General features: G+C 42.8%; 4 protein-coding genes across 8 annotated transcripts; 3 read left to right on the top strand and 1 right to left on the bottom strand.

The window, feature by feature from the left end:
• The first annotated feature begins 341 nt into the window (after positions 1 to 341).
• LOC306713029 (epidermal growth factor receptor kinase substrate 8-like protein 1) lies at positions 342 to 9,500 on the top strand. 2 transcript variants are annotated; one of them, XM_079182560.1, is made up of 19 exons: positions 342 to 479; positions 1,430 to 1,508; positions 1,606 to 1,764; positions 1,903 to 2,052; positions 2,179 to 2,261; positions 3,466 to 3,578; positions 3,839 to 3,885; positions 3,979 to 4,108; positions 4,200 to 4,288; positions 4,377 to 4,451; positions 5,697 to 5,845; positions 6,393 to 6,525; positions 7,134 to 7,180; positions 7,272 to 7,380; positions 7,496 to 7,621; positions 7,722 to 7,827; positions 8,049 to 8,214; positions 8,417 to 8,549; positions 9,171 to 9,500. In XM_079182560.1, exons 2-19 carry the CDS (start codon positions 1,479 to 1,481, stop codon positions 9,255 to 9,257), a joined length of 1,932 nt encoding a protein of 643 aa, XP_079038686.1. In that variant the 5' UTR covers positions 342 to 479; positions 1,430 to 1,478; the 3' UTR covers positions 9,258 to 9,500. The 2 variants fall into 2 exon arrangements, with proteins under 2 accessions (XP_079038686.1, XP_079038687.1); XM_079182561.1 differs by lacking the exons at positions 342 to 479; positions 1,430 to 1,508; positions 1,606 to 1,764; positions 1,903 to 2,052; positions 2,179 to 2,261 and adding an exon at positions 2,753 to 2,892.
• Positions 9,501 to 10,006: 506 nt separating this feature from the next.
• On the bottom strand, positions 10,007 to 15,921 carry luc7l (LUC7-like). 3 transcript variants are annotated; one of them, XM_079182565.1, is made up of 11 exons: positions 15,712 to 15,854; positions 14,273 to 14,343; positions 13,042 to 13,136; positions 12,828 to 12,926; positions 12,255 to 12,365; positions 12,021 to 12,164; positions 11,724 to 11,900; positions 11,513 to 11,601; positions 11,389 to 11,418; positions 11,131 to 11,298; positions 10,007 to 10,924 (listed from the first exon to the last, which is right to left on the bottom strand). In XM_079182565.1, the coding sequence occupies exons 4-11, from the start codon at positions 12,921 to 12,923 to the stop codon at positions 10,804 to 10,806; spliced, it is 936 nt and encodes a 311-aa protein (XP_079038691.1). In that variant the 5' UTR covers positions 12,924 to 12,926; positions 13,042 to 13,136; positions 14,273 to 14,343; positions 15,712 to 15,854; the 3' UTR covers positions 10,007 to 10,803. The 3 variants fall into 3 exon arrangements, with proteins under 3 accessions (XP_079038691.1, XP_079038689.1, XP_079038690.1); XM_079182563.1 differs by lacking the exon at positions 14,273 to 14,343 and having other exon boundaries at positions 15,712 to 15,921; XM_079182564.1 differs by lacking the exon at positions 15,712 to 15,854 and having other exon boundaries at positions 14,273 to 14,289.
• Positions 15,922 to 17,225: 1,304 nt separating this feature from the next.
• Positions 17,226 to 22,360, top strand: fam234a (family with sequence similarity 234 member A). 2 transcript variants are annotated; one of them, XM_079183220.1, is made up of 12 exons: positions 17,226 to 17,429; positions 18,207 to 18,506; positions 18,594 to 18,704; positions 18,795 to 18,977; positions 19,362 to 19,486; positions 19,614 to 19,746; positions 20,037 to 20,169; positions 20,299 to 20,442; positions 20,552 to 20,633; positions 20,735 to 20,887; positions 20,971 to 21,073; positions 21,199 to 22,360. In XM_079183220.1, exons 2-12 carry the CDS (start codon positions 18,239 to 18,241, stop codon positions 21,408 to 21,410), a joined length of 1,647 nt encoding a protein of 548 aa, XP_079039346.1. In that variant the 5' UTR covers positions 17,226 to 17,429; positions 18,207 to 18,238; the 3' UTR covers positions 21,411 to 22,360. The 2 variants fall into 2 exon arrangements, with proteins under 2 accessions (XP_079039346.1, XP_079039345.1); XM_079183219.1 differs by having other exon boundaries at positions 17,226 to 17,500.
• A 978-nt stretch (positions 22,361 to 23,338) lies between these two features.
• Positions 23,339 to 25,842, top strand: cox6b1 (cytochrome c oxidase subunit 6B1). The gene is made up of 4 exons (XM_079182588.1): positions 23,339 to 23,495; positions 24,475 to 24,588; positions 24,897 to 24,997; positions 25,628 to 25,842. The coding sequence occupies exons 2-4, from the start codon at positions 24,483 to 24,485 to the stop codon at positions 25,679 to 25,681; spliced, it is 261 nt and encodes an 86-aa protein (XP_079038714.1). The 5' UTR covers positions 23,339 to 23,495; positions 24,475 to 24,482; the 3' UTR covers positions 25,682 to 25,842.
• Positions 25,843 to 26,095: the final 253 nt, after the last annotated feature.

Raw genomic sequence — 26,095 nt, 5'->3', positions numbered from 1 at the left:
TCCAAACTTTGTTTTTACCTTCCCCAAACTGCTGGAATCATACTCTGGTGAGTAAAACATGTATCTTTATCCATATTATTTACTTTAAAATAGTCTTGTCTTATATATAATATGCCTAAAACATACGCTTCCCACAGGTTACTAAAAATCCTAAATTCCAAGAGAAAATACAGAGAACATGACCTTAGTTTTGCCAGTTGTAGCCCTGCAAAATGTTCCTATGTTTTCCAGTGTGACATGTGGACTTGTTAATATGTAGGTGCAGGGGAAGGAGAATGAGTCAATATGTTGTATCTCTAAGGTGGGGTAGACTGGGCAGGACTGCAACAAGTGACACACCTCTGCTCTATAAAAGGTTTCATTTCCAAAGAGAAGAGAGTGAGTTACACTTAGATACAGAACAGGTTTCACTGTTAGTATAAACAAACTCACACAGCTGTTAACACCAGGAATAAAATACCGGAACCCTATCAACCAAGGTAAGTTGTTCAAACATTCATTTTCTTATCGTGACTCTCTGTAGCAGTCAGAACTTGTAACATTTACTTAACTCTTAAATTAATTTGTACCGCATGTACAGTGAGAGTGAATCAGAAACTGCACTGAAAGCCGTTGCGAAACTTTTTCACATGTTTGACATGTTTCAATATGTTGACTTTGCTTCACTAGAGATGAATTCTGTGAAGTCATTTGTCAAGCTACTAGGCAAAGTAACCACTGCTAATTCAATATCTGCTTATGGGATTTTACTGAAATCAAGAAATGAATCGTGGGTCATGTGCCCATTGCAACACATTTCTATTATTTTTTCAAAGTTACAGTTAAAATGTGGCATTTTCTGTAACATATCAGCGTCAGTCAATATCTTAAAATGCATTTCCACTTATAAACAGTGTGCACACATTGCCCTGCTAAAAAGGGTCAGACTTTTATTTTGAAATACTATATTATTACATGAGTATGACACCAACAACCCCAGTTTAGCTCTTGCTGTAAGCCCAAATAAGATGGAAAAAATGTTTGGTCAAGTTTTTGTGAATGAAACCGGTCTTAAGTGATACTGGAAGTTAGCTCCCTTGATACCAGTGATTCCAGTTGGCCATTAATGACCATTGAGGAGCAGAGAGATTGAATGGTGAGATGCTGTCAGACTGGTTGGGCGGCTTACGCGCTCTCATAGCGTAATCCTATTGAAGCAGAGGCTGACGTAGACTCAAACAGGGGAAGGGAATAATTGAACGACGACGTTGCTTTCGCGTGGTGCTGGTTAAGACTTGTTAGTTTTAGAGTAAGACAATCCAAGATTAAACTGCTGCCTGCCTTAAAACAACACCATCCGTACCAGTCAAACTCTCTGGGTGGGACAACACCCTTTGTACCTCCCCTTAAATGTTTTTCTGATCCACTCTCTCCCGCTGTGTATTCGTAGGAAGCTGCTCTAGCTTAAACCTCTCCATTTTCTTCACACCAGACAAAGGATGACAAACATCTCACGATATCTTGTCAACGTAAGTCTTATCTGTGGCGCACACACCTTTTTGTCAGAGTGATATCTAAAGGCGCCGTCTGCCTCGAGTCCTTATCCTTCTCTCTCCCTGCCTGCAGCACCTGCTGACCTACTCGCTCCAGGACGGGGATGTGCAGAATGTGGAGGAAGCCCGGACGCGTCTCTCCGTCCTGGCTCAGAACAAAAAGCTGTGGAGTCAACAGATGTACCTGGACGTCGGAGCGGAGGCCATTCATCTCCGAGACACACAGAGCCAGGTGAGAACAGATGGATGATGGTCAATAAATAGGCCTGTACATTGTGAGCAATTAAATGCAGGAAGATGAGATTTATATCAGTGCTCATCGCTGTATATTTGCATGCATGATGACCTTCAGTTTTATCTACTCGTGCAGGACGAGCTGGAGAAGTACATTTTCAAATCCATCCTGCGCTGCGAGGCCATCAACACAGAAAAACACTTCCCATCCCTCCTTCTGTTGGTCTGCCAAAGTGCAGAGCAACAGAAGCCGGACATTCACTTCTTCAACTGCGAGACAGTGAAGGTGAGTAATAACACCTGAGCAGCAGCACCCGGGCCGCCCCCCCTCCTGACTCAGCGTGTCGGTGTGTATCATCAGCCTGGTTCAGGTTTTACGAGTGATGCCACAACCTGATTTCCATTCTCCCAGGCAGAGCAAATCTGTGACGACATTACACATGCAGTTTCGGGTTCCTCCGCCGGCAGGAGTAAGAAGCTCTCTGATGCCCTCAGGTACAGTGAATGTCATGGTCACAAGACAAATACATCTGTGGAAAAACATCTAAATGTCTCTCGAGAACACCTTAAAACTGAAAACCATTCATTTGATATTAGTTCACCATGAGTATTCAAGCTTATATGTGCCCAGTTGTCTTATTGTGGTTTTAATGGAAGAAAGTGTGTCTCTAGTCTCTGTAGGTATTTATATTGTATGGGAGGAGGTTCATGGGCAGCCAAACAAAAGACAGGCACAGATGATACATGATCATTCAGACCAATCCCCCATTGAACTGTTTGCATTTCTCCTCTTTCTTACGGCCCATTATGTCATATTTTCCACTGAAGCAAAGCAGGCAGGTATCACCGTCCTCCTGTCTGAGAGAGAGAGAGAGAGACACAGAGAGAGAGAGAGAGAGAGAGAGAGAGAGAGGACAGAGTAAACAGCTGAGAGAGAGAAAGACCTGTTTTACCTGTTTGCACATAACTTCGGAAGGTGTAACAGAGATAACAAGGCCATTGTGACAGAAAGCAGAAGGAGCAGAGGAGGGATGACGGCGGCGGTGTGCATGCTCACAGCCTGAACGGATTACCTGCTTTGAAAGACGTTCTCTTTAAAAAGACGTGTGAAGGACAGACAAATGTGGTAAGACGGACAGACGACTGTGTTCCTGCGTTCAGATTCTGATTCAGTCAAGCGACTGTAAAGTTCGAGTCAGCACTCTCACAGGTCTTTGCACATTTTGCAACAGAAGGCAAACATACAATGCCACGTCCTCGGATTGTTGCTAGCTGATTTGTTTAAAAGGGAGAGTTTTAGATGAAAGCACATTGTTGTGTGCGGTGTAGGCTGTAGCCCACGAGAACACACAGTCTGGACTGTTTACTGTACTTTCAGTGGAATAAGGGCCGCAGGATTGAATTTCAAAGGCATCACATTATGTCTATTGATAGAGGAGTGCGTTATCTGGCTGGATTCACGAATCAAAGACGTCCTCCTGTTGTGGGTAGTCTCCAAGGCTGCATCCATTTGAGGCTCTCTCAGAATGAGGACGAGCCTGTCTGCAATCCAATGTTTGACTACTTTAAGGGTGTTTCCTGTTATTGCGCTGAGTGAACGGCCGCTGCCACCTTCAAAACAAGAAGGCCGCGAGCATTACCTGTAGTACAAAGTTGTGTGAGAGTGTAGCACGGTGGAAACTCTCCTCTCGTCCTCCAGGCTTCCTCAGAGTGGGGGTGAGATGACGGACCCCTACGGAGTCCCGAGCCCCCCCATCCCACATGCTCCAAATCCACCACCAGCCAACCCCCCACCTTACACAGGACACAAAGGTAAGGAAAACATTATTTTTCACCTGAGCGCTTGTGTACGACTGTACGGGTAAAAGTATTTGGAGGGATTTGTCATGACGAGAGGGTAGGACGGAGAGAGAAGCGAGAGGTATTTAGGAGCACAGAGATTGCTTTGTGTGTTTGTGTGTGTAAGGGGAGTGTGTTTCAAGGGTAAAGGGGGCAGGGATTGCAAATGCTGGGAAAACCAGGGTAATGAATGGAAATGGATGTACTAAATCTTCTCCTCTCTTCTACAACAGCAAACGGTGGGCCTGATATCTCCTACCTGCGAGCAGAGAGAGAAGTGGTACGTCCCCTCCATCCCCTTTGAGCGTTTTCAGTCACCTTTGGCCTTAATTCATATCTGAACAGAGTGACAAACCGATTCTCCCGTCCCCAGGGGATCCTCAATCACTGTTTCGACGACATCGAGAGCTTCATGGGCAAGCTGCAGCAGACTGCGGAGGCCACGACGGTATTGAACCAGAGGAAGAAGAAAAAGAAGAAAAGTAAAAAGCAAAGTGCTGAAGGTAAAACAGAGACGGGTGGATAACACAGCCGTGGCTGCTGATAAAACTGCGGGTGTAACATCTATTTTTCCTTGTGTTTTCTGAACAACAGAAGATTTACTCACTGCAAAGGCCCGGCCTCCGCCAGAGGAGGAGTTCATCGATATCTTCCAGAAATTCAAATATTGCTTCAGCCTGTTGGTGTGTATCCAATCAGGTCACAGTTATTTATTCCTTTTGATTACCCTGCTGTGTTACGTAGTAACTTCCTCTATCTATATATTCACAGGCCCGCCTGAAGTCAACCATCTCCGGTCCTTCATCAGAGGAGCTAGTTCACCATGTATTCAAACCTTTGAATATGGTGAGTGTTATAACCTCTACGTCTTTACCTGTCCGGGTTGCGTGGGGGGGGGGGGGGGGGGGTACTCCTGATGTTGCTATCGCTGTAAACGTCTTTTATAGCAGCACAGACCAAAAAGAATGCCTAGATGTGACGAAAATCTTAAATTTAATCTAGTGTCTCATGATGTCGTCATTTATATGGAAGCGGATGAACCGAGGATAAAGATGTAGGTGGCATTTGGAGACAAGGTAATTAATTAGACAACAAATGCTATTTGGATTATTTACCTGAAGGTAATGGTTCAAAAGAAGGACATAGGCAGAATGTTTATCCCTCAGCTGGTGTTGATGTCCAAATGATTGAAAGGCTTTAGTGTAGCCGAGTACAGAAACTAAAAGTTCCATTGAATATTTACACAGGGCAGTTCCCTTTGTGATCGCCTCATTGAAACTACACAGACTCAGCATTTTTGTTTCATCTGGTTTACGTGGCAGAATTTGTATGCAGGCATGTGTTCTTGGTAAACACTTGGTTTAGATTTGAGCTGGACTCTCTTATTTGCTTGAAAAGCCACATTGCTTTTCCCCCCGACTGCTGTTGTGAGTTACAGCAATGATGTAGTACTCCAGCTCTCAAAAGTAGGTAGTTTATGACTCTCTGTAATAACAAATATGATATGGAAATATAGGACAAGAATTCGATCAATATGTCCGTCATGAAAGCCACATCCATAATGAAGCCTAATTCTTGACATTGCAGTCTGAGAGTGCCGCACACCACGAGTCAGCAGAAACTGGAATAACTTAATTCAAATATAAGCAGTATTCAACTGTTTTTGCAATTAAAATGGAAAGCATCAGACATGGAATTCAAGGTGTGTCTCTGTGATGTGTGATGGAACATGAATCAGTCACAAAGAGTTTCAATGGGTGGAATGGGTGTGTTTGATTTGTTTATACTGGCACACCTGAATGGGAACAGCCTCATATTTCTGAGTGTGTATCTCACTATTTCCTGTTTGTGTGTGTGTGTGTGTGTGTGTGTGTGTGCGTGTGTGCGTGTGGATGCATCCATTAGGCTTTTGTGTGTCCTTGGGTTGACAGTACTCTTAAGTGTCCATTTGCAAATGAATCGAATAATGTGTGAGATGAATGTATAATGTGTATAAAGCACCAGTGATTGTTGGACTGTCATTATCGGACCTTGTTTTTTTTTAGACTGTGAGCATGAGCACGGGGTTTTGTCTTATCTGGTTGTGTGCAGATGGTGAAAACAACGGGCGGACCGCCTCTGGGAGCCTCAGTGTCCAGCCCCGCCCTGACCAGCTCTGCCGTCTTCCTGCTAAAAGACAACCTGAACGAGGAGGAGAGGCAGCTGTGGACGTCTCTGGGTCCCAACTGGACGCTCCCGTGGTCAGTACCAACAATCACTTGGTCAGCCAGTGTAATAGCGGTATATATATTAGATAATATGAAATATATTAAGTAAAAAATACTTCATTCATTATACTTATTCCTTGAAAATAAGATAACATTTCCCCGTGTAAGTATTTCTGACTTATCTTATTGGATTATTAAATCCACAGTTGGACTGATTTTTTTGGCCAATAAATTTAGCTGATAGATGTATATTATCACATCAGTCATACGTATTAACTAGTGGCTGCTCATTCACCTCATATATGATAGAGTTTCTTCACTGGCAACAGCTGCATGAAAGTATAAAACCTAAGTGACCTTTTCTCTCAATACCTTTAAGTTTTAATGGGGAATTGTTTGTGTAGTAAACATTTGCATCCAGCCAATGATCCAACGTGAAGATATCTATTATTGGTAGAAAATGGTGGCTACTGGCAGCTTTTAAGAATCTAAATGTAAAGGTTGGTATTAGCTGTTCACACTGTAATGTAAAACACAAGTGCATCAAGGACCAATGCAGTGTCTCTGTGTGCTCTCCCAGCTCTCAGCTCAGAGGGCCGGTAGCTCCCTACACTCCGGTGTTTCTGGACGGCTGGAAGCCGGAGGCCTCGAGGGCAGACGGGCAGGTTTGGGAGGATCCGATCGAGTCACAGCACAAACATGACGCCCTCCAGGTAAAGCAAGTGGCATGGCATACCTGCCCGTGATGTGGGTTTAGACGTTGATGACATTCATGGTGTGTCGCAAGAGAGGAGCATTCGAAATATGTGTGTGTGTGTGTGTGTGTGTGTGTGTGTGTGTGTGTGTAATAAACACTGGAGATGAACTTTCCTCCTGTAAAGTTGCCTCAGTTTACCTCTGTATGCAGGGGATATTTATCAAAGGCCTTGTATTCCCGTGCTGTCAACGGTTTTTCGGCATAATGATTATTAACGGTGCTCCCATTGCTACGTGAAATGACTGTTGAAAGAGGTATGTTTGCTGATGAATGCACCTGGAATTCAAGCTCCTGATAGGGAGAATATTTGGAATTCAAGCACCTGATAGTTAGAATATTTTGACTCATCTTTACACTATCGGTTTGTCGCCAAATTTTTCTTTTGAACGCTTGCTCATACTCAGGTAACTGTCAAAGCTCTTGCTCTACAAGCTGTGTGTATGAGTATTTTATTTTGTCAACCGCCCCCAACCCTCTACATAATAACCCTTTATACTTTTCTCTCTGCCCTGTTAATGCTCGTGTCTGTATATTCATGAATGTCCATCTCGTTTTAACCCACAGCTGCAACAGCCAGTTGGTCCTCCAGACGCCCAAGTCGGCGATGAAACGTAGGTCGTCTTTAAGAAGCAACTCAATCAGCTGCTACGGTTTCCCTCCCTCCGACCACATGATAACAGTGTCTATCTCCTTTCCTCTCAGAGACGGCAGCACACTCCCGCCAGAATCGGAGAGAATCTACAGCTGCACGTATGACTTCATAGCCAGGAACAGCAGTGAGCTCTCAGTGCAGCAAGGGGAGACGCTAGAGGTAATGAGTTCAAGTAGTACACAGTACGACGTGTACACGGTGCATTCAGGAACCCACCATGAAGCTTGACACACCCAAAAGTACGCTGACTGACAGCAACTCCTCCGTCCGACAGGTGATCGAGTCGTCCAAGCGCTGGTGGAAGTGTCGCAATCGGTTCGACCAGATCGGATTTGTTCCCTTCAATATCCTGGATCCCTTGGCCCACGTAGACAGCCCCGTCACCAATAAACCCCCCAGTGTAAGGCACAAAAACACACACGGATCACACAAGCCACAGAGGTATGCTCTCACCTGTACATACCTCAGTGAATGCAACTGTGGTTTTGTCATTCCTGCAGGCTCCAGCGCCACCTCCCCTCGCCAAGACGTTCTCCGTAGTCCCACCCAGCTCTACCCACTCGCCCCAGCGCCCACGCAGTTCTGGAGAGGACCAAGACAAACAAGGTATCACACTGTTGTGTAGGAGGTGTGTCGCATAAATGCTGTGGAAAGGGGGCTTGAATATATGGGGAGCTGAAATGTCCTTAGAGTCTCGGACCTGACACAGACATTGTGTGAGTCAGAGATGAAAAGCACAAAGACTTGAATAGGTAACAAACTGTCAAGTACACCAAAAAGCTACACATTGACTTGTGTTTAATTATGTCACTTTTAATCTTTCCCAGTGATGTTGATGAACGACGAGCTGCTCCAGAGGCTGACCAATGGAAAGACCAATCTGAACAAACCGCTGGTCATCCCTCGCTCCTCAGAGACCTCCCTGCCTCTGGACTACCACTCTCCTCCAGACGAGGTAGCCGACTGGCTCCAGGGGAAGGGCTTCAGTGAACCGTGAGTGACGTCGTTACTGTGACCAGATTCACCACATGATGTTTACGCACTGGAAGTTCTCCAAGCACAATGTTATTGGTTCATCGAAAAGTCAACGTAAATGACCTCCTAGCTTTTAATACTGAAACGGCTAGAAAAAGGAAATGAATAAGAGAAGAGTTTTAAGTTTTCTTTGGAGTCATTTGTCCTTTTTGTCCCTCAGGACGGTGTCATGTTTGGGAGTGCTGACAGGCGCCCAGCTCTTCTCCCTCAACAAGGAGGAGCTACGAGCTGTGATTCCAGAGGAGGGCGCCAGAGTGTACAGCCAACTCGCTGTACAGAGGTCACTGCTGGAGGTGAGTTAACAAAAACAATGATGGCCTTCATTTTTATCAAGGTTAATCAATTACAAAATGATTGAGTAAGCTCAAAACACATGTGACAGCTGATGGAGCAAGTCACTATTTGAGGGTGTGTAGAGATATCGGGACAAGTGTAGAAAAACATTTCGACAACATTGTGTGTAATCAATGCTTAGTTACAAAGATCAAACTCACAAGACCGTCTACATCATTGCAGGACAGTAACACTCACAGTAAAATGCATCCAGGCTTCTATGCAGAAAAGTGCACTAATTATAGTTTTTTATATATATTTCAACCAGAATAAGGTAGATGGAAAATGAACTAAGAGCTGATCCTACATCCATTTCATGTTTTTCTGTACGTGCTCCTTGTTGACTGGAAAAACAAATGGCACGAAAACCGTTTTTGACTGAAACCAACTTATTGATAATGTCCGTTTATTCTTTCATGACTATTTTGTGAATTACTTTGATGGCATTTTAAACCTGTGCACATGTCAGATGCTTAAGTATGTAGATATATAGAGCTCTATATGACCACATAGAATTCTTGTCAATAAAAATAGTGCGACTTTTACCTTCATCTGGTCTCATTTGCTTCTGCTATTTACAGGATGCCAGAAGGGCCACAGAGCTGGAGGCAGTCATGGAGAAACAGAAAATGAAGGTGGATCTGAAACTGGAGAGCAGCACGTTGTGAGCAGCAGGAGAGTTTCAGATGGAGGATTGTGTTATTCTGGTAGTGCCGTCACCTGAGAGTGAACTCCTGAATTATTAATTCTATTCTCGAGAGAACACACACGTGACAGTGACCATCTTGCTCTAAGGGCCATTATGACATGATTGATTCATCTTAAAACTAAAGTATTTGGCAGCGAATGAGAAATGGAAGCTTTTAATGGAAGCAGGCGCTGTGCAAATTAAATATTGTCAAATTTGAGTACACCATTTGTAATGCATGTTGTTTATAGTTTTCTTTTGTCTCCTTTCTTTCTAGTAGGGAAGGACTTAACTTAAAAGTGTATTTATCTTTGTTTGTAGAATACTTGCCTAATAATTTAACCCTGATTAACATGTATTGACAATGACAAGACCATGGAAATTGAAATGGTGATTCTTTTTGAATTTTTATTGAGACTTTAAAGAAAGATTTCCAGCAGAACATAAACAGATATGACTTCACACATTAGGTAAAGCAATGCATCCATTCAAATCTGTTTGCAATTATAAATCTATTCAGAGGAATTTGTCCAAGTTGGACCAACATAAAGACTAATAAAAGGTATGTACAGTTATGGCATTGAATTTCCAATGTATAATTTCTGAACCTACTGCTTCACATGCCGACACGAATTCTGAAGTTACAATTTATCTTAAATAAATGAAAATTAAGATGGAAATGAAATATAAAACAAGAACCTTGCCACCAATACAATTCAAAACGAGTATTTACTTATACTGGCCAAACTCTCACTGAAATAGATCCCATCACTACCGGCAGCATAAGATAAGAGTTGATTAGCTAAAATAAAAGTAGTGGACAATGGGAAACATAAGGTTGATACTATACTAATATTCGTAACTTTAACCTTTTGGTTTTGAATTGGGTTCCTAAAAATGTAACAGAGCTTTAGCGAACTAAGTACGGGACCAAAGAAAAGTGTGGAAGATATTTGGGAACTGCACTCCTGCAGTTTATCAGGAGCTGCGGAAAATAAAACTTTAGGGGGAGATGGGAAAGAAAATACCTTATTGATGGGAGGAGGCTCTTCAGACCACAACAATCAATCAGTCCAAAACATATTCAGATATAAGATATTCAGACAGATTCAGTATCAAAAGACCATCAGTTAATAATAAAATATGGATCAGTTACACTTTCTGCTTCAGTCCAGCAGACCATCTGTTTGCGTTTGCTTTATCTGTTGGAAACATCGCGGGGTAGTTTATAACAAGACGTGCATGTTGGATACAGACAGCCACCAAGTCACAGATGTGGGTATTACAATACACTCCACTACTGATCAACAACTAACTCCCCCAAATGTTCAAATGAAATCTTCTGATATATATGTATGTGTACACTCTGGGTCGGCTGCATAAACTGTTAAAGCAAAGAAAGGAGGCAGGCGGGAGAACAAATGGGTCAAGGCGAGGACTGTGTGTGACATTAGGTTATTATAAATGGACAGACGGGTGCGAGAGACGGGAGGAGGCGGTGTGTCGTGATGGATGGAGTTTGGTCCTCAGAGGTCCCCCATGTCCCTGTCGTCTGCGCGGCGGGAGTCTGACCTGCCGTTCATACCGTCCTTCCTGTCTCGCTCCCGTGATCCGTCTCTGGATGAGCGCTCTCGGTCCCTGGACGACCTGGGGGACGAGACGGTCCGAGACATTCAGTGAAGTACACGCACACAGAGGGAAAGAAAGTCAAAAGCCAGGGTATATTTGTAAAGAACCAAATTATAAGCTCAAACAGGATGAGTATTACTCAGTGACTATTTAAGATTCATGACTGAACGGTTCCATTCTGTGGGGTCTTGGTGTGAGCTGCGTTAGCTTGGTTGTGTATTTACTTGTGTCTGGAGCTCTGCTCGTGGTTGTGACGGTGTCCTCGACTGCGAGAGCGGGATCGGCTGCGATGCCTTCTCTTCCTCTCCCTCTCCCTGGAGCGTGAGCGCGAATGGCGCTTTTCTCGTGATGCGGAGCGCGAGCGCTTCCTTCTGCGGTCACGAGAACGGGATCTGACCCAAAACAACGGACAACACGTGAGCTATGATTTACCTTAGATGCTGATCGATTTCAAATGTGGATTCATGGAGCGACTCCCTTACCTTTTATGCTCTTTGCTCCGTGATCTGGTCCTATGAGATAATCGGATGCAAAAGCACAAGTTTAAACAAGTTAAAAACATTTACTTCATACAACAAATGAACTCCCATAAATGTCTGCACTCACTCCTTCTTCATCTTTTCCTCTTTCTCCCTCTCTTCTCGTCTCTTTAAGCGCTCCTGGTTCCTCGTCTCCTGCTTTTCGACCACAGTTTTCTGATCAAAATAAAAACGCCAATTAGAGGCGAAACCATCCGTCTCCAAACCTCAGGGCGGTTTATGGCCCATTTCTTCTTCTGTGTGTTTTCTAGTACATGGTAGGACAGACTTGCACATACCTTGAGTAGGTCCAGTTTCTCTCTGATCTGGATGAAGCCCAGATGAAGCTTCCCACCAAAATGATCAGCCAAACGACGGTCATTGTCATGGAGACCCAGGTAAGCGGAGCACACCTCGCACACCCGCAGCTTCTGCTGCTGAAAGCTGGAGGCTGGCATGGAGTTCCTGTACTCTTCCTGAGGAGAGACGGAAAGGGAAAAAGAGATGCATTTAAGGATAAAATGGAAATATTAATATATGGAAAAGCAGCACGTCATGCTTCGCTGGAAGCACCTCCCCAAGTATTTCTTCCTCACCTCTGCATCCTTCTTCTTAGTGCGGACCTTCTCGACTTCCTGCAGGACCTTCTGGGCCTCGTCGACGTTGCCCTCCGCTCCAAGCTGCTCCGCCTTGGCCAGGAGCTTCCCTATTTCTTCATTCAGCTCATGAACCTTCTCTGCCTGCGAGCAGCGGAAACAACACGATTGACCTCAATCTTTCCTAAAACACTGTGTTATAACAAGCTACACGCTGCATCTTGTGTCACTAACCTTTGCTGCCACCTCAGCACTGATCTCTTCTTGAGTCTCAGCCAGGCGCTTCTTGGCCAATTCTGTCCTCCGGTCGCAGTCGGCAATGAAGGACTCCAGGTGATCCACCGCCTTTTGGAAAGAGAAAATGTGTCCGCAAAGAAACAGACTTAAATATGTAACTTGGTAGATTTGAATACATAGACACAGAAATCTTTCAGGAGGGCTCTGCTGATTTTCATCAATCATCTGATTGAGAGTCATAGGGACAAATCATACTGAGCAACTGCTGTTTCGACAGTGCATATGTTGTCTAAACCAGTCGTTTCATGGCTGCAACGCAACCATTGTAGCATCATTAACAATGGCAACAAAAAGTACATTTTTACAGAAGTTGTTAGAAATAGCCAACTTTGCTGATACAAAAGATTGAGTTTGGAAACTCTGGTCATGCTAAATGATGAACTACTGTCATTGATTTCCATACTTAAAGCAACAACAAGGTTATAGTTGTGTCTTCAAAGCCACTCTGTGTTTTTCTACAGAATTCGATGATCTGCACAACGGTATTATTTATTGCAGGAGAGCACTTACGTCAAGCTCAAAGAAGAGATCTCTGTCCTTGGAAGCAATTTCATAATCTGCCCGAAGTGCCAGGTCATGGATCTTCGTGCACTCTCCCAGGTCCATACGCTATCACCAAAACACAAGCAGACATGACTCAAACATTATATCAAATGATTTAAGACTACTTGTAGTACATAGTTTAGTTTCTCTTTATTTCAGACCATAATTGCAGGCCACTTACAGTTCCAGACAGGATGTCATGTGGACAGCAGTTTAGAAGATGACTTTTGCAGACTCGCTCGTCAGTGAACTTGACCCTCTGTCGCGTCTCATCCCCTGAAACAGTCCAAAAAACCACCAGTGAGAAAGACCTCACATATTTGTTATCAGGGGCGAGGTCACCAGTGCTTTCATATACATGACTGAAATTGTACAACATGAAACGGGCAGGTATGTGTCACTATAACTGCATTCAAGGATTCTGTACCCACCTAAATGAGTGAAAACCAATTCTTTTATTTCTGATTGTCAACGTTTTACAGACATTTCATTTGTACGACATTAATGACCAATAATAAATACTGTGTCTCCGCTGGGCTATGTTTAACATCCATTAATGTGTCAAGATTGAGGGAGTAAAAGTTACATGTGGCTCTGCATATGGAACTTCCTATTGTTCTCGGTGCTTACCGTACCCAAGCCTCAATAAAAACATGGCTATGTTAGAGCCTCAACCCAGTTTAACTTGTGATGAGGCTCAATGTCTCCTCTGTAAAAGTGGAGCATTATGAGATTACGCTAATAAGGACACAAAACAGGTAAATAAATATTAACTTGTGTGAACAGGGGTACCTTGATTTTGTAATGTTTTCATTACACTTCAATGCAAAAGACTATACAGGGAAGATGTAAACATTTCAGACAAATGTTCCAGCCAAGCCTTTTACAAATACGAAACATTGAAAAGAAATTGAAAACAAAAATATAAAAGAATTCCAAGGAAAAAAATTAGTTTATACACACTGCGATCTGCACCACATACTGTACCCTTCTGCATCTTCAAGACCTCAGCTGCAGAATTTTAAACCCGCTGTAGAAAAGTATAAATGGGAACAGTTTTCTTGCCCATACCTGTAGTAAGAAGTTGGGAGTCATACACAAGTCAGATTGTAAATGATGTGTGCCAAGTTTGTTTTTGGTTTTTTTTCTTCGATGATTGCTAAAATTGCCTTCTGAAAACAGACGTCTCACTGAAAACTGAGAACTGCTCCTTTGGATTCTGCGCGATCAGACGTCTTAGCTCAAGCTGCTTAACACTACTCCAAATTGTAGTTCTAGTGCCACTGAAGATATACCCATTTGTGTGACTACAAAAAAAAATAAAATAAAAAAAAAGCTACAATAACTTCCGGAAGGCAAACAAATGGTTTGGATATTCATCATAACAGCTTTAAAAATTATGTGTGACTCACGGCTCGATGAACATGAGGCTTTTCTGCAACTCCTTTGCAGATTGTTGTAGGCTGGCAAAGATACACTGAACCTTAATGAATAAAATAAAGGGGCCACAATTGTTCAGTTTGTATGCAACAAATGTATGGGAAGAATTTGATATCAATCTCATCACACATACACCCACAAACGCACAACACAAATTCATTATTACTGTTGAGATCAAATTATCAACGTGTTAAAAGATAATCCACAGTTCCATTCAATCAACTGTCAGGATGAACCTCTGATTTATACAATAACAGGGCAGCACTAAGCTGTCACTTCTGCCCATGAAAATCAGACTCGACAGCTGGGTTACCTCTTAATGTTTGTATCCAAATTGCTGGAAGCAATTACTAAACTGGTGTTTTAGCAAGTCAAAGGATAACGGCATTCATTTGTTTTTACAACAGATTTGCATATTTTACTAAATAGGTTCGTAGGTCACATAGATATCACTTTTAAAGTCATTAAAACAACGAGCAGCATTGCAGCTCATTTTAGTAAAAATAAAGTGCAAATTTAATGCACTTTTGCCTCACTTGAATGTTACCATGAAATGCTACATTATGCTTCTGACAAATTTCAGAGGAACATATTGTACTTTTTACTCCCTGCAGGAGTACTCTTGACAGCTGGAGTTACAGATCGCTTAGCTGATCAAATTATGATCAACTTGCAATGCAAAATGGTAATAATGAACCGCATATTAAGTGTTTTACCTAATATGCAGGATTTAAGCATGATATTGCTAATAATGCTTGGGGAGTTTTACTGTAGAAAGGTGATGAATACAGGACCTTAGCTCGTAGTTGAGTATTTTTACTTTTAGAGATGTGAGTACTGTTTCCAACACTATTGAGCTTCAGTGGACATCGATGCTAATAATCTTATGCACCGGCCGTCTCACATTATGAAGATGTCAAATCATCAAAAGTATTAGTTGAGTAACGTTAATACAGTTCATTAAGCCTGATAATAATTCAGCAATAACTGACAGGCCCTGTGAGACGCTTAGCATGGTGCTTCTTTATAGAATATCAACTTTTGTTTTGTGAATGTATAGTTTTTTTAAATGAATGCCAGGGATTGATAAATTGTGGTCTATCGTTCAGAGCTAGGTAGCATGGTAGCTAACTTAGCTAAAGCTAGAAATGTCGTTAATGCTGAAATAAAGAGAAAACTAAAACGGTGACTATTTAAATCAACCTGATGTTTAATGGATACAAACATTAAATCCTCACGTTAATCCGTAGAAGCTACTTGATTAATCTAATGTTACTGTATTTTACACAGCCCTCTGCAGTACTATATCCATTCATGCAGGTCTGCCATCACACACCAACACAAGCCAGCCGCAGCAGTGGCTCCATCTTGGCTAGCTAGCTAGCTCAGCTAGCATGCAACAGCGACTCACCGTCCCTCGCTGTTCCCATGAGCTGGTCGAGCAACGCTCTCATTTGAGCTTGGGCAGACATTGTTGTGGGTCTTTCGTCGACAGCGCTGTATAAAAGCGAGCAACTGCAAACAGTTCCTTAGTGTTTTTGTTAAGCTATTCGATTATTTATTCGTCAAAGCATCACCTCTCGTCGCTTTTCTCTATTTGGTGGACAGTTTCCGTTTGATATTAGGGAAATGACGACAGCGACGGGCCCTGTTTGAAAGTTTCGCTCAGCTTACACTAAGGGGAGGGACGTTGAGACAAAACCGACCAATGGATTTTATAATGAGAAAACGACCAATTGTAACATTTGAGAACACGCGAATAAACCAATCAGAGCGACTTGAGCCCAAATCATTGGGCCGGCGCATCCGGGTACTTCGGAAAACGTCGAGGCCACGCCCCTTTTACAGGCATAAGATCCCATAGATGTCCATGACGTCATCAGTAAAACAGAGGTCAAGTGTATTACTGTAGAAAAAATCAACCAAATGTGGCCAAAAAAGTGTGACAGAAGGGAGAAAGGTCTCCGTTCCTGCTGGGATATCAGCTTTGTGTTCATCTAAACAGAACAAGGTTGACAATTGGTAGCATATATGGTGTATTATGCTACAATGTGTCATTTTGTATCTTTTTTGGTTGTTGGTGTGCACAACAGGTTGAAAAACACTGGTTTGGGGTGCTGTTATCTTCTTAAGAAACACAGGGTATTTTATAGGATATGATGGAAATGCAGGTATATGGTAGGATTATATAGGTCTAGAGTGTACGACATGGAGGATAAAATATAGGTTAATTCGGTATGTGTGGTACTTTATATTTACTTTTATGTATGTATTTTTTGTTTGTTTTGGTGGAAAGATTGTAAATCTATTGTCTGATCCACACTCCGGACCAGAAGGTGGCGGTAATGCACCAATAAGATCGATGCCAACTGATGTAAAATCAGGAGAAGAAGAAAAGGTCAAAGACGTGTGTTTGGATTGTAACTTTGACATGTTTGCATTTATTTCTTGTTAAACAAACGTTGACCCAACACGGTGGTCGTTATTGTTCATCCGGACATCTATCACGCTATTTAAATGACAGATATCGTGAGGCTTAGTTTTGTCTGTAAATAATCAACCTGTTTACAGCCAACTGATTGATCTTCAGGCTGAGATTTAGTTGGAGACGACAGTATTACTGCAGCAGCCTCCCACTCAAGCAAGCTAAGCTAATGTATCTATCACAACATCATTGAGCACTGACAGTGACTATTCACGTATAGTGTGTGAAAGCCTTGGTTTGTTTCTATAATACATGTTTCTGTATTTTCCCGTTTCTCTCCACACCAGACAGCGAGTTTGATTTATGGTGTCCCGAGAGGGGGCGGGGTTATTACGATGATTCGTTGCCGGTCTGGTGACGTATGCCTTATTGGAATATTGCCCTGCGCATACCCTGTCAGGCAGCACGACTGTTGTCCCTGGAAGCTCCCCTAACCCTTATTTATATTTAGATAGAGGTTAGAGAAGATTGAGCTTTTGCATAGTTTTGTAGTCTGGTTTTTTCACCTCTTTTGGGTCCATGAATCTTCAAAGTAGGCAGAGAAAGGTCCACCTGAGAGACAAACACAGGGCAATAAAGCTCTCACAGAAGTAGGCTTGCCTGGGATTTGTTTACGCAGCTGAGGGTGACAGGCAGCTCCGCTGGTGTGTGTCCGGGGCCTACTAACTGTAGTTAGCCACACGAGTCACCACTAAAGACGATAGTGGAGAGTAAAGTAAGAATTGTATTTTGAGTCAGTACAAATTCTTCATTTGAACGTCAAGTGGCGGGACTTTCGTGATAACGTTAGCCCGTAGTCCTTCTTCCACGAGGCCTTTGTTCAACAAGTTAGCAAACTAACCAGATGTCAACCGTGAACTTTCCAGACCAAAGCTCGCTAACAAGTATCCAGCACGGAAATACTTGGCGATTACGTTGTTCATAGGCTAACAGTTAATAAGCTAACATCGTACGGTGAATACTCTGATTTGTAAATTGTCTTGACAGCAGATTAGCTTGCTAACTTAACGTTACGCAAGTTACGTACTTAAGAGTAGTACGCTCGTGGCAAAACATCAAATAACAGGGTGTGCTCGCCTCGGTGATGGTGTTTGGTCATTATGGGTTTGTTGTCATTGTGCTGATAAATCTCTGGCGTCAGATCCACAAACAAAGGTTGATGCAGCAAAGATAGCTGGATCAACACACACTGCTGCCTTCAGTATTCTTTCATGTGCTATGACTTTTGTCTGTAATTATTGCTGGTTTCTTTGACACATGCAGGTTTGTAGTTTACTCCACACTTGGACAGATACAGCAGCAACCTCTATGCCACAATAGGACTATTCACCGTGTAGTAAATACGCAGAGTTTTTTGTAACTTACGTGTTTATTTAAGACCAGCATCATATTGAGGTAAGGTTCTTTTCCCCGTGTAATAGATCTGTGGGCCGGGTAATGCATTGAGGCGACAATGGAGTCCACGGGCAGTGCCACTGAAGGCGACCCTCTGAAGAGGGGAGAGGACGGGGCAGAGACGGGAACAGTGCCATCAGAGCTGAAGAAGAAGAAGTGTTGTAAGGAAGTCTCGGGTTTTGCCAAACTGACCCATTGGCGAACTGGAGTCTTCTTCTTCTCCTTGTTCCTCTGCCTCACCATAGTGTTTGCCTTCTCCTTCATCATCCCCTGTCCCGTCAGACCACAGTATCTCGTTAGCTGGAACAGGACTTTCTCTGAAGCAGGTGTGTAAAACTGTGTGCTTTTTCGCTGCTTGGTAGTGTTGTATCGTTTGTGGGGCGTCACTACTTTTACCTCCCTCTCTGCCACAGCGACCTATGACTTCCTAGCCATTGAAGATGCGAGCAAAGACAAGGTGATGGATGTCCTGTTTGTCCTCAAAAACACAGAAGGCAGTCTGAACAAGACATGTACTGACGCAGGTATAAAGTGTTCAATTCAATTTCTATTTCATTTATTCATTAATCAGGAGGAAACGATGTGTAATTCAGAGACACTCTTGTGTTTTTCAGGTCTTCCCTCGCCATGTGTGTTTGTGTTGGCAGTGGATGGGACCGATGGAGAGACCCTGTGGGAGCGCCCGCTGGCCCCCGAGTTCCACTGGGCCCAGTGTGGTCTGGATGAGGGGAAAGGCAGAACCTGGGACTGTCTGCTGTCCCATTCTGACCAACTCACAGCTGTCGACAAATACTCTGGTTGGTGACTCATTACTCTGTATTATGTATACTATCAATCAAATCACATTTTCACAATGTGCATTTGCGATACAACTTTTGCAGATCTATGCAATCATAGCAACACAAATATTTTCTCAAATTTAAGTAAGTTATCAAAAACAACAGAGGAGACCCGAGCTGTTTTAATTCATACATTAGTGTCTCGGCAGACATTAGAATGTTTAAGCCCCCTATGTGTAACGGTTTGATGTGATTGTCACTTTCAAATTGTTCGGATGATATGCGTTTGGGAAAATTGCTTCAGTCCACGTGTTGCTTTCGGCTCATTTATCGCTGCGTCCCGCAAATGTCAGATGCACTTAATCAGATTGAGTGTCCCTTTCCTGTGTGATGTGTCTACAGGTGACGTCATGTGGCATCAACCTCAGCCTTACGGTCTAAACGGCACCGTGCCTGTTCTCATTGTCCCAGATCTGGATGGGGACAAGGTCGGCGATGTGGCTCTGGTGGCACATGACAACACACAGGTAAAACACCGGTGATGTCACGCATTTATTTCCTTGCGTTGCTCCTTGCGTACGGTGCAAGGATTGAGTCACGTTGTATTTTTGAGTTTTCGTTTAACGATGATGATTTCTCACGTCGCATCTGCAGACACAGCTGGCATTCCTCTCGGGGAACACAGGCGTCCAGATAGGCTCTACGGTGGTTCTCGACTCCACAGAGACGGCCAATCACCTTCTCCATTGCACTACGGAAGGTTCTTACTATGTGCTACTGCAAAAAGGTTTGTGTCTTAAAGAAGCTTTGACATTGATTCAGACCAGATAAGTCTTTTCCTAAAGGAGTGGTGCATTGCATTTAAATAGTTAAGATGCGTTAGAAATTAAAACAGCAGGTCCGTTTCTCTGTAGAAGAGACAATAACTCGAAAAACTGTAAGGAAGTAAAAAAGTTGTTATTACCTATATGAAAACTTAACTTCAAGTTCCAATACAACTGTGGTACTGTAGTAGATATATACTGGATGTCCTATACGCTTGATGGCAGCAGAGAGTAATCTTGTGCTCATTCACAGACACGGGCTTGTATGGACTGGCACTGTGGAAGATTGCTGAAAAGGCTAAAGCAGGGATGGAGGTGGGCCTCAAGAAGGACAAACACTGGGAGAAGAAAGCCAGCCCAACATCTGGCCTTGTGCCCGTCTACGAGTAAGAAGCAGAATACATTCGCCTTTTGGTTATCACTTCAACAACAAAGATTTCTTTTTAACAGCTCGCCGCCGCCGTCGTCGTGGCTTTAGCCAGAAACTTTTGCTCATATTTATTTCTGCTTTATAGATCTGATTCATTGAGACAAGTGCTAAGAATGCGAGTAACGGGTGATAGACCCGACCTGCTGCTAGTGACTGGAAACGAGGTGGCAGTAGTTGGTGGAAAACATTTGCAGCTACAGTGGAGATTCAATACGAGCTCGATCCTCAGGTAACCCTTCGGTTCGATTCTTGTACTATACATACGAATGAATCCATGTCATTATAACCACGCTGGGCGAGTCAAATAAATCTTCTCCTCTGCGTTGACATTCGTTCAGCGAGCCCTCCTTTGGCCACTTTAACAAAGACGATACCCTCGATGTTGTGGTCGAGGAGGATATTGGCAACGACACAAAGAGGGTAAGACGTACCTACGTTTAACTTTTCTCTCCAGCTTCTTTTACTACGGTGATGAATTTCGAATCACGCATTCACCGTACCACTGTCTGTGTGGTATGCAGGTAATGATTCTTGATGGGAAGACCGGTGGTGTGCTGTGGGAAGTCAACCTTTTGGCCAGTCCTAACTCGCCGAGACCCGCCTCGATACACACCACCAACTCCTTCTCAGTCTTTATGTTTTGGGGCTTGCTGCCCCCAGTGACCAACTCATCTGTGAGTACGCTGTCTTCATTAAAAAGATGCATGTTACCGGATTTTACACTTAATGCTAATCAGACTCAAATGTTTCATTCCAGGAACCATTCGCAAGTGATCGACATTCTTACTTGCTCCACCCTCTCTATTCTGAAGTCCTCCTGCAGTCGACCAATGTCATGGACCACATCGTAACATTTAAAGGTGCTCGTGATTTTCCTATGCTTTAATGAGGTCATATTGTCTTATAACAACTTGTGAATCAGTGGTTGGAGGGATGGGGAAAAACACGGGGTTCAGCTCTTTGTGTGACTGTGTTTGTGTCTCAGCCACTCTGTTGGAGAATGGACGCCATGCTGCCTACATCCTGCTGACGGGTCCTGGCACGGAGGGAGCTGAAGGCACCGTGGTCCTCAGCAAGCGAAAGCTGAAGCAGGACGTCCCAGACAGCAAAGTGTGCCCTATTGGTACCGGCGGAAGTACAGAGACCAATGAAGTCATCAAAGAAGTCTTCAATCGTCTCCGCTTTAGCGATTGGTGAAAGGACAAACTGTAAAATGTAGAGTGTGTCCTCACTGTTGAAAACCTTTTTAGCACAGCTGACTTTGTGGTGGCTTAATTAAAAACCAAAGTGTGTACACTAGCTATGACTTTCAAACTGCTGACAACCCAAAAAATCCTTTTGTGTTGAGAGACTTGGGTCGACTTGATTTGACAGAGCTCTTCCATTAATGTCCATTGGACAAACTGGGCAAACTGGGCATTATCTGTTTCCACACTATCACGAGTTTGATCTTAGTGTCCGACAATCGCTCAGCATGTCTGCTCCTCTCTTGCTGATAAATCCATCAAGAGTTTCTGCCATGCAGTACTGTTTCTTGCACTTTCATGCATTTATGCAATGCCCTTTTTCTTTTTTTTAAATTGCAGAGGCTGGATTATTATTTGAATCTATGCACCTTTGTCATACTGGGCTTTGAAAGCAGCAGGTGGTAGTTCAAGGTGTATTTTAAATTATAGCAGCCTAAAAGGCACAATTGTAGGGCTTTTCTAGTAGTATCTTTCCTCAAAACCTGTGCAGTACAACAGACAGATATATGTACGCGGAAACTTGAAATATGAGAGAAACCCCACCACCCTTACACTATGTGGTTACCTTTTTAGTTACATTTTCTGTTCGTAGTCAGTGGCACTGTCGATAATCAAGATGTGTCCTTAACGTTTTTAATCCAAGATGCTGTACCTAGAGCTGCTCTTTAATGCACACTGACTTAACCTTTGAGGCACTCAATGCTGCGTCTCAAAGGTTCTCATAATATTGAGTTACTGCTGTGGGTTTTATGTCAGTGCTTTGTTTTAGTTTAAGTTCAAATGAGCTTCCTGTTTTTGCTGTACATTGGTGTATTGAACCTGTGGGCCTTTTGTCAGAGCTGACGTTTCTCTCTCTGACTCTGTTTTAATTTGAGCAATATTAAACTGTTTTAAAATAACTGCCGGTGTGTCATCTCAAATATGTTTTATTACAGGAGCAAATACAGTGAAAGTAGAAAATACAGCAGAATTCAGAATATTTTCTTGAGCCTGTATTCACCACCAGTGGACTTTCGGAAAGTTAAATACTTGACCAAACAAAAACTTTATCAACTTTATCTGTCAAACACAATGAAATACTTCCCCGTGACTTCATATTTTCAGAAGACAAAATAGCTTGTGCCCTTATCAATAACATCTTGTGTCGTAAAGTACAATCTTGGTAAATGCATTGCCACCGAGAACAGCAGCCATGCGCACTACAGCGCAGAGCCAGTCCCATTGATGTGTGGAAGTCAGTCACGTATCACAGGGGTTTGTACTGTACACGGTCGATCACAAGCTCGTGCACAAACGGCACGCCACGAGAAGATGAGAATAAAAGAGTTCAGTTTGGGAGTTTTAAATCGGTGCTCCTGAAGTTATAGATGAACGCTGTGAAAACTGTGTCAGTCTGAGGAATCAGACACTAACACATAAAAGCGACCAGCTACACTGATGAGGACTTCTATCCCTCTGTAATACAGTTGATAGGACTCATATACAGTATCGCTGCTGCCCCTAACGTGACCTGACAGCTGTACTTCCTAGAAACAGTTCCTGGTTTGGATAAACTTTTTATTTCATCGGCTGAATGAAGACGTGTAACGCGCAGGAACACGGTAACGCGCAGCTGCCTTTCCCTAATAAAACTCCAACAAAACCACCTGAGATAGCAGAACTACTTAGTGACAACATGTTTCAATGATTAACTCAAACCGCCTGCTGAATACAGATTACTTCCGCCTTGTGAGACAAACATGAAATTAATCACTATTAAAACAAACACCACGCTGATGCTGTGCGGTGTCCCCGCTCATCACGATTGCCCCTCATCACGTCACGTCTAGCAGACCCATGTAGGTGGTCTGAGCTGTGTCGGCCGGTCATTTCAATGTGACCTGCGTCCGCCATGCCAATGTGATAAGACTGCACGGCTGCAACATCCTTATAGCGAGGCGCGCGGGCGCGCACTGCTTATCAGTGGAACCAGACGCTTCCACCGCATCGGTGTAAAAGTCACTTTTGAGCTCGACTTTTTGAACTGCTACAAAAGGTAAGGTTTACCTGCACGTTTTTTTTAATTTCTCTTAAAACAAAGTTATTATTAGACCACGTGCCTATTGGGACACAAATGTATTTTATATGCAGGATATTTATTAAGAGATATAGTGATCAAGAACGGCTCAGCTGTCTCATCTGAAGGTTATACATTATATTTGAGATGCGGTCGTAGATGTTTCAATCCATTATCACGAGTATGTTGTATTTTCATAATACTATTTATTAATATTATATTACTATTATGTATTAATTGCTTGTATGCCGACTATCGTTTTTTAGCCGACTATTTATAGACGTTGATTAAAGTTCATGCTTAGACCAGATTTCAACGGGATTTGCAATACTACAATTTTCCGTCCTCTACATTGTGCTAATAATAGTATATCCTCATTTTAAAGGCTTACTAAAAAACCACATCCACATTTATCAGTTGAAAGCCAGTATTGGAAATCCCTTGAAATCTGGCCTAAACGTGAACGTTTAAGCCACGTCTATATATACGTATTTTGTGACACATTGATATTGTAACCGTAATTTAGCCGGTGAAATGAGGTCCAAGACGTTCAGACCTCATTTCAACCAGATATCAACGTTGAAATCCGGGTTAGTGCTCACTGGGGATCGTCTTATTCGATGCTTTTAAGCTGCTTTTAGATGTCCTATCTAAAAGGAGTATTTGATGGAAACGCCACATTTATAGAAACATCCTTGAGGAGCCGCATGCAGCACTCTGAAATCTTGTGCCGAGCCTGTAGTCTGTGCGCCTCTAGACGTGTCGCTCTGAAGTCAGTCCATGCACTGTACAGGTTGTCTGTACACCTGGACACACACATATATATATATATATTTATGTCAATCTGTCTCTATTTGACCCATATGCATGTTGGAAATGATCTTTTGCTTGGCGTCAGGAAAATAAACCTTTTTCTTCAAGCATGCTCCAACATTCATTGATGATATTCTCTTTACAGGGGTGAAAATGGCTGAGGACATTCAGGCCAAACTTCAGAAATATCGCACTGCTCCCTTCGATGCCAGATTCCCCAACCAGAACCAGACCAAGAACTGCTGGTCCAACTACCTGGGTAAGACTGCATGTCAAGGTCAAAGGTCAAAGCAGTTAAAACCAAGGCGGCATGTTGTGCCATTATTAAAATATGATAGCAATGTATTATTACACCTTTGAATTAATGATGTGCTTAATAAGTCAGGTTAAAGATGCCATTCTCAAAACTTCTAACTGCTAAGGTCTTTAGACGTGTTGATCTCTGGGCTGGAGGTAATCCAGTTTGAGATTTCTTGACAGGACCATTCCCCTTGGAACCTGGATCAAGGCTATGGGCTTTTTATTTATTTTTTTACATTCATTGTTGTGGTTGCTTCTCTTTAATAGACTTTCACCGCTGCCAGAAATCTCTGGACGCTAAAGGAGTAGACAACGCCCCCTGTGAATGGTACAAGAGGGTCTACAAATCACTCTGCCCCATCTCCTGGGTAACAACCTTTTTCTTTAAATGAGAAAACAACTGTCCACAAAGACACAAGCAGGTTGAATAGTAATGGCAGAACATACGGAGCACTTTTTCCTACGTGGACTGTGTTTGTTTAGCAGGGGTCAAACAACTTTATCGTTCCTCGCATTCCCGAGAGTCCACTTGGTCCCTAGAATCAAAACAAGAAGAGTTTCACTCCAAAATTGGAAATTGCCCAGGCAGGAAGGTCCGGCCTATTTTGGTTACATTTTTTAGCCGAAATCTAATAAAAAGGTCTTCCACCACATCAGATATTATTTTTCCCATAAACTGTCTTCCCATTGACAATTCAAATTTCACACATTAAAGAGCTTGGCTTGTAGTGTCATTTCCTCTGGTACGTGGCATCTTAAAAAGGTAAATCAATACTGAATCTCATTGGGAAGAAGACTGTTCTCAATGGGCTGAAACTTGAATCCTTCTGTACTTTAAGGTCTCACCCCAGTCAGTCACATCACAGTATATAGGGTCATGCATAGGGTTGGCCCATGGCTCAAATATAGGGTTCTTGTCCTTTTCTGAACCTTTGTGACCTAAATAAAAACTGCTTATGTCCTAAAATAAGTCTCCTTTTGGAATTGTTTCCCTTTAGATCCAGAAATGGGATGACCAGAGAGAAGAGGGGACCTTCCCAGGAAAGATCTAAGACTGCCATTTCCGAAGCTGCAAGGATGTAATCTTTGCAGCTAAATGTTTCACCTTTCCTCTACTGATGCTCTGTCCTATAACTGATTAGTCATTCCTTACCAATTACATGAGATGTACTACAGATTCTGCATTAAACTATCTCAGGATGTATTTATGTGGCTCAGTTGTCCTCTATATGTCTTTGTCTCTTCATGGTGAGCTGTTCATCCCACCACAGAATATTAATAGATGCCTTCGTGTTGGCTTGATTCAGAACAGTGTGGTGTCAAGTGAGGACAACCCTTTTTTCGTTTTTCGTTTTTATTTTATTCATTTCAAATAAACATCAAATATACATATTTAAAGAAGATTAGAAAAATAATTAAATATTTCAAAACACTAAATGTCACACATACAATAATAGCCACCACCC

Source organism: Pholis gunnellus (genome assembly GCF_910591455.1).
Source record: "Pholis gunnellus genome assembly, chromosome: 21".
Lineage (NCBI taxonomy): Eukaryota > Metazoa > Chordata > Actinopteri > Perciformes > Pholidae > Pholis > Pholis gunnellus.
Note: the sequence above shows the minus strand (reverse complement) of the source record. Positions and strands in the feature narration are given on the sequence as shown.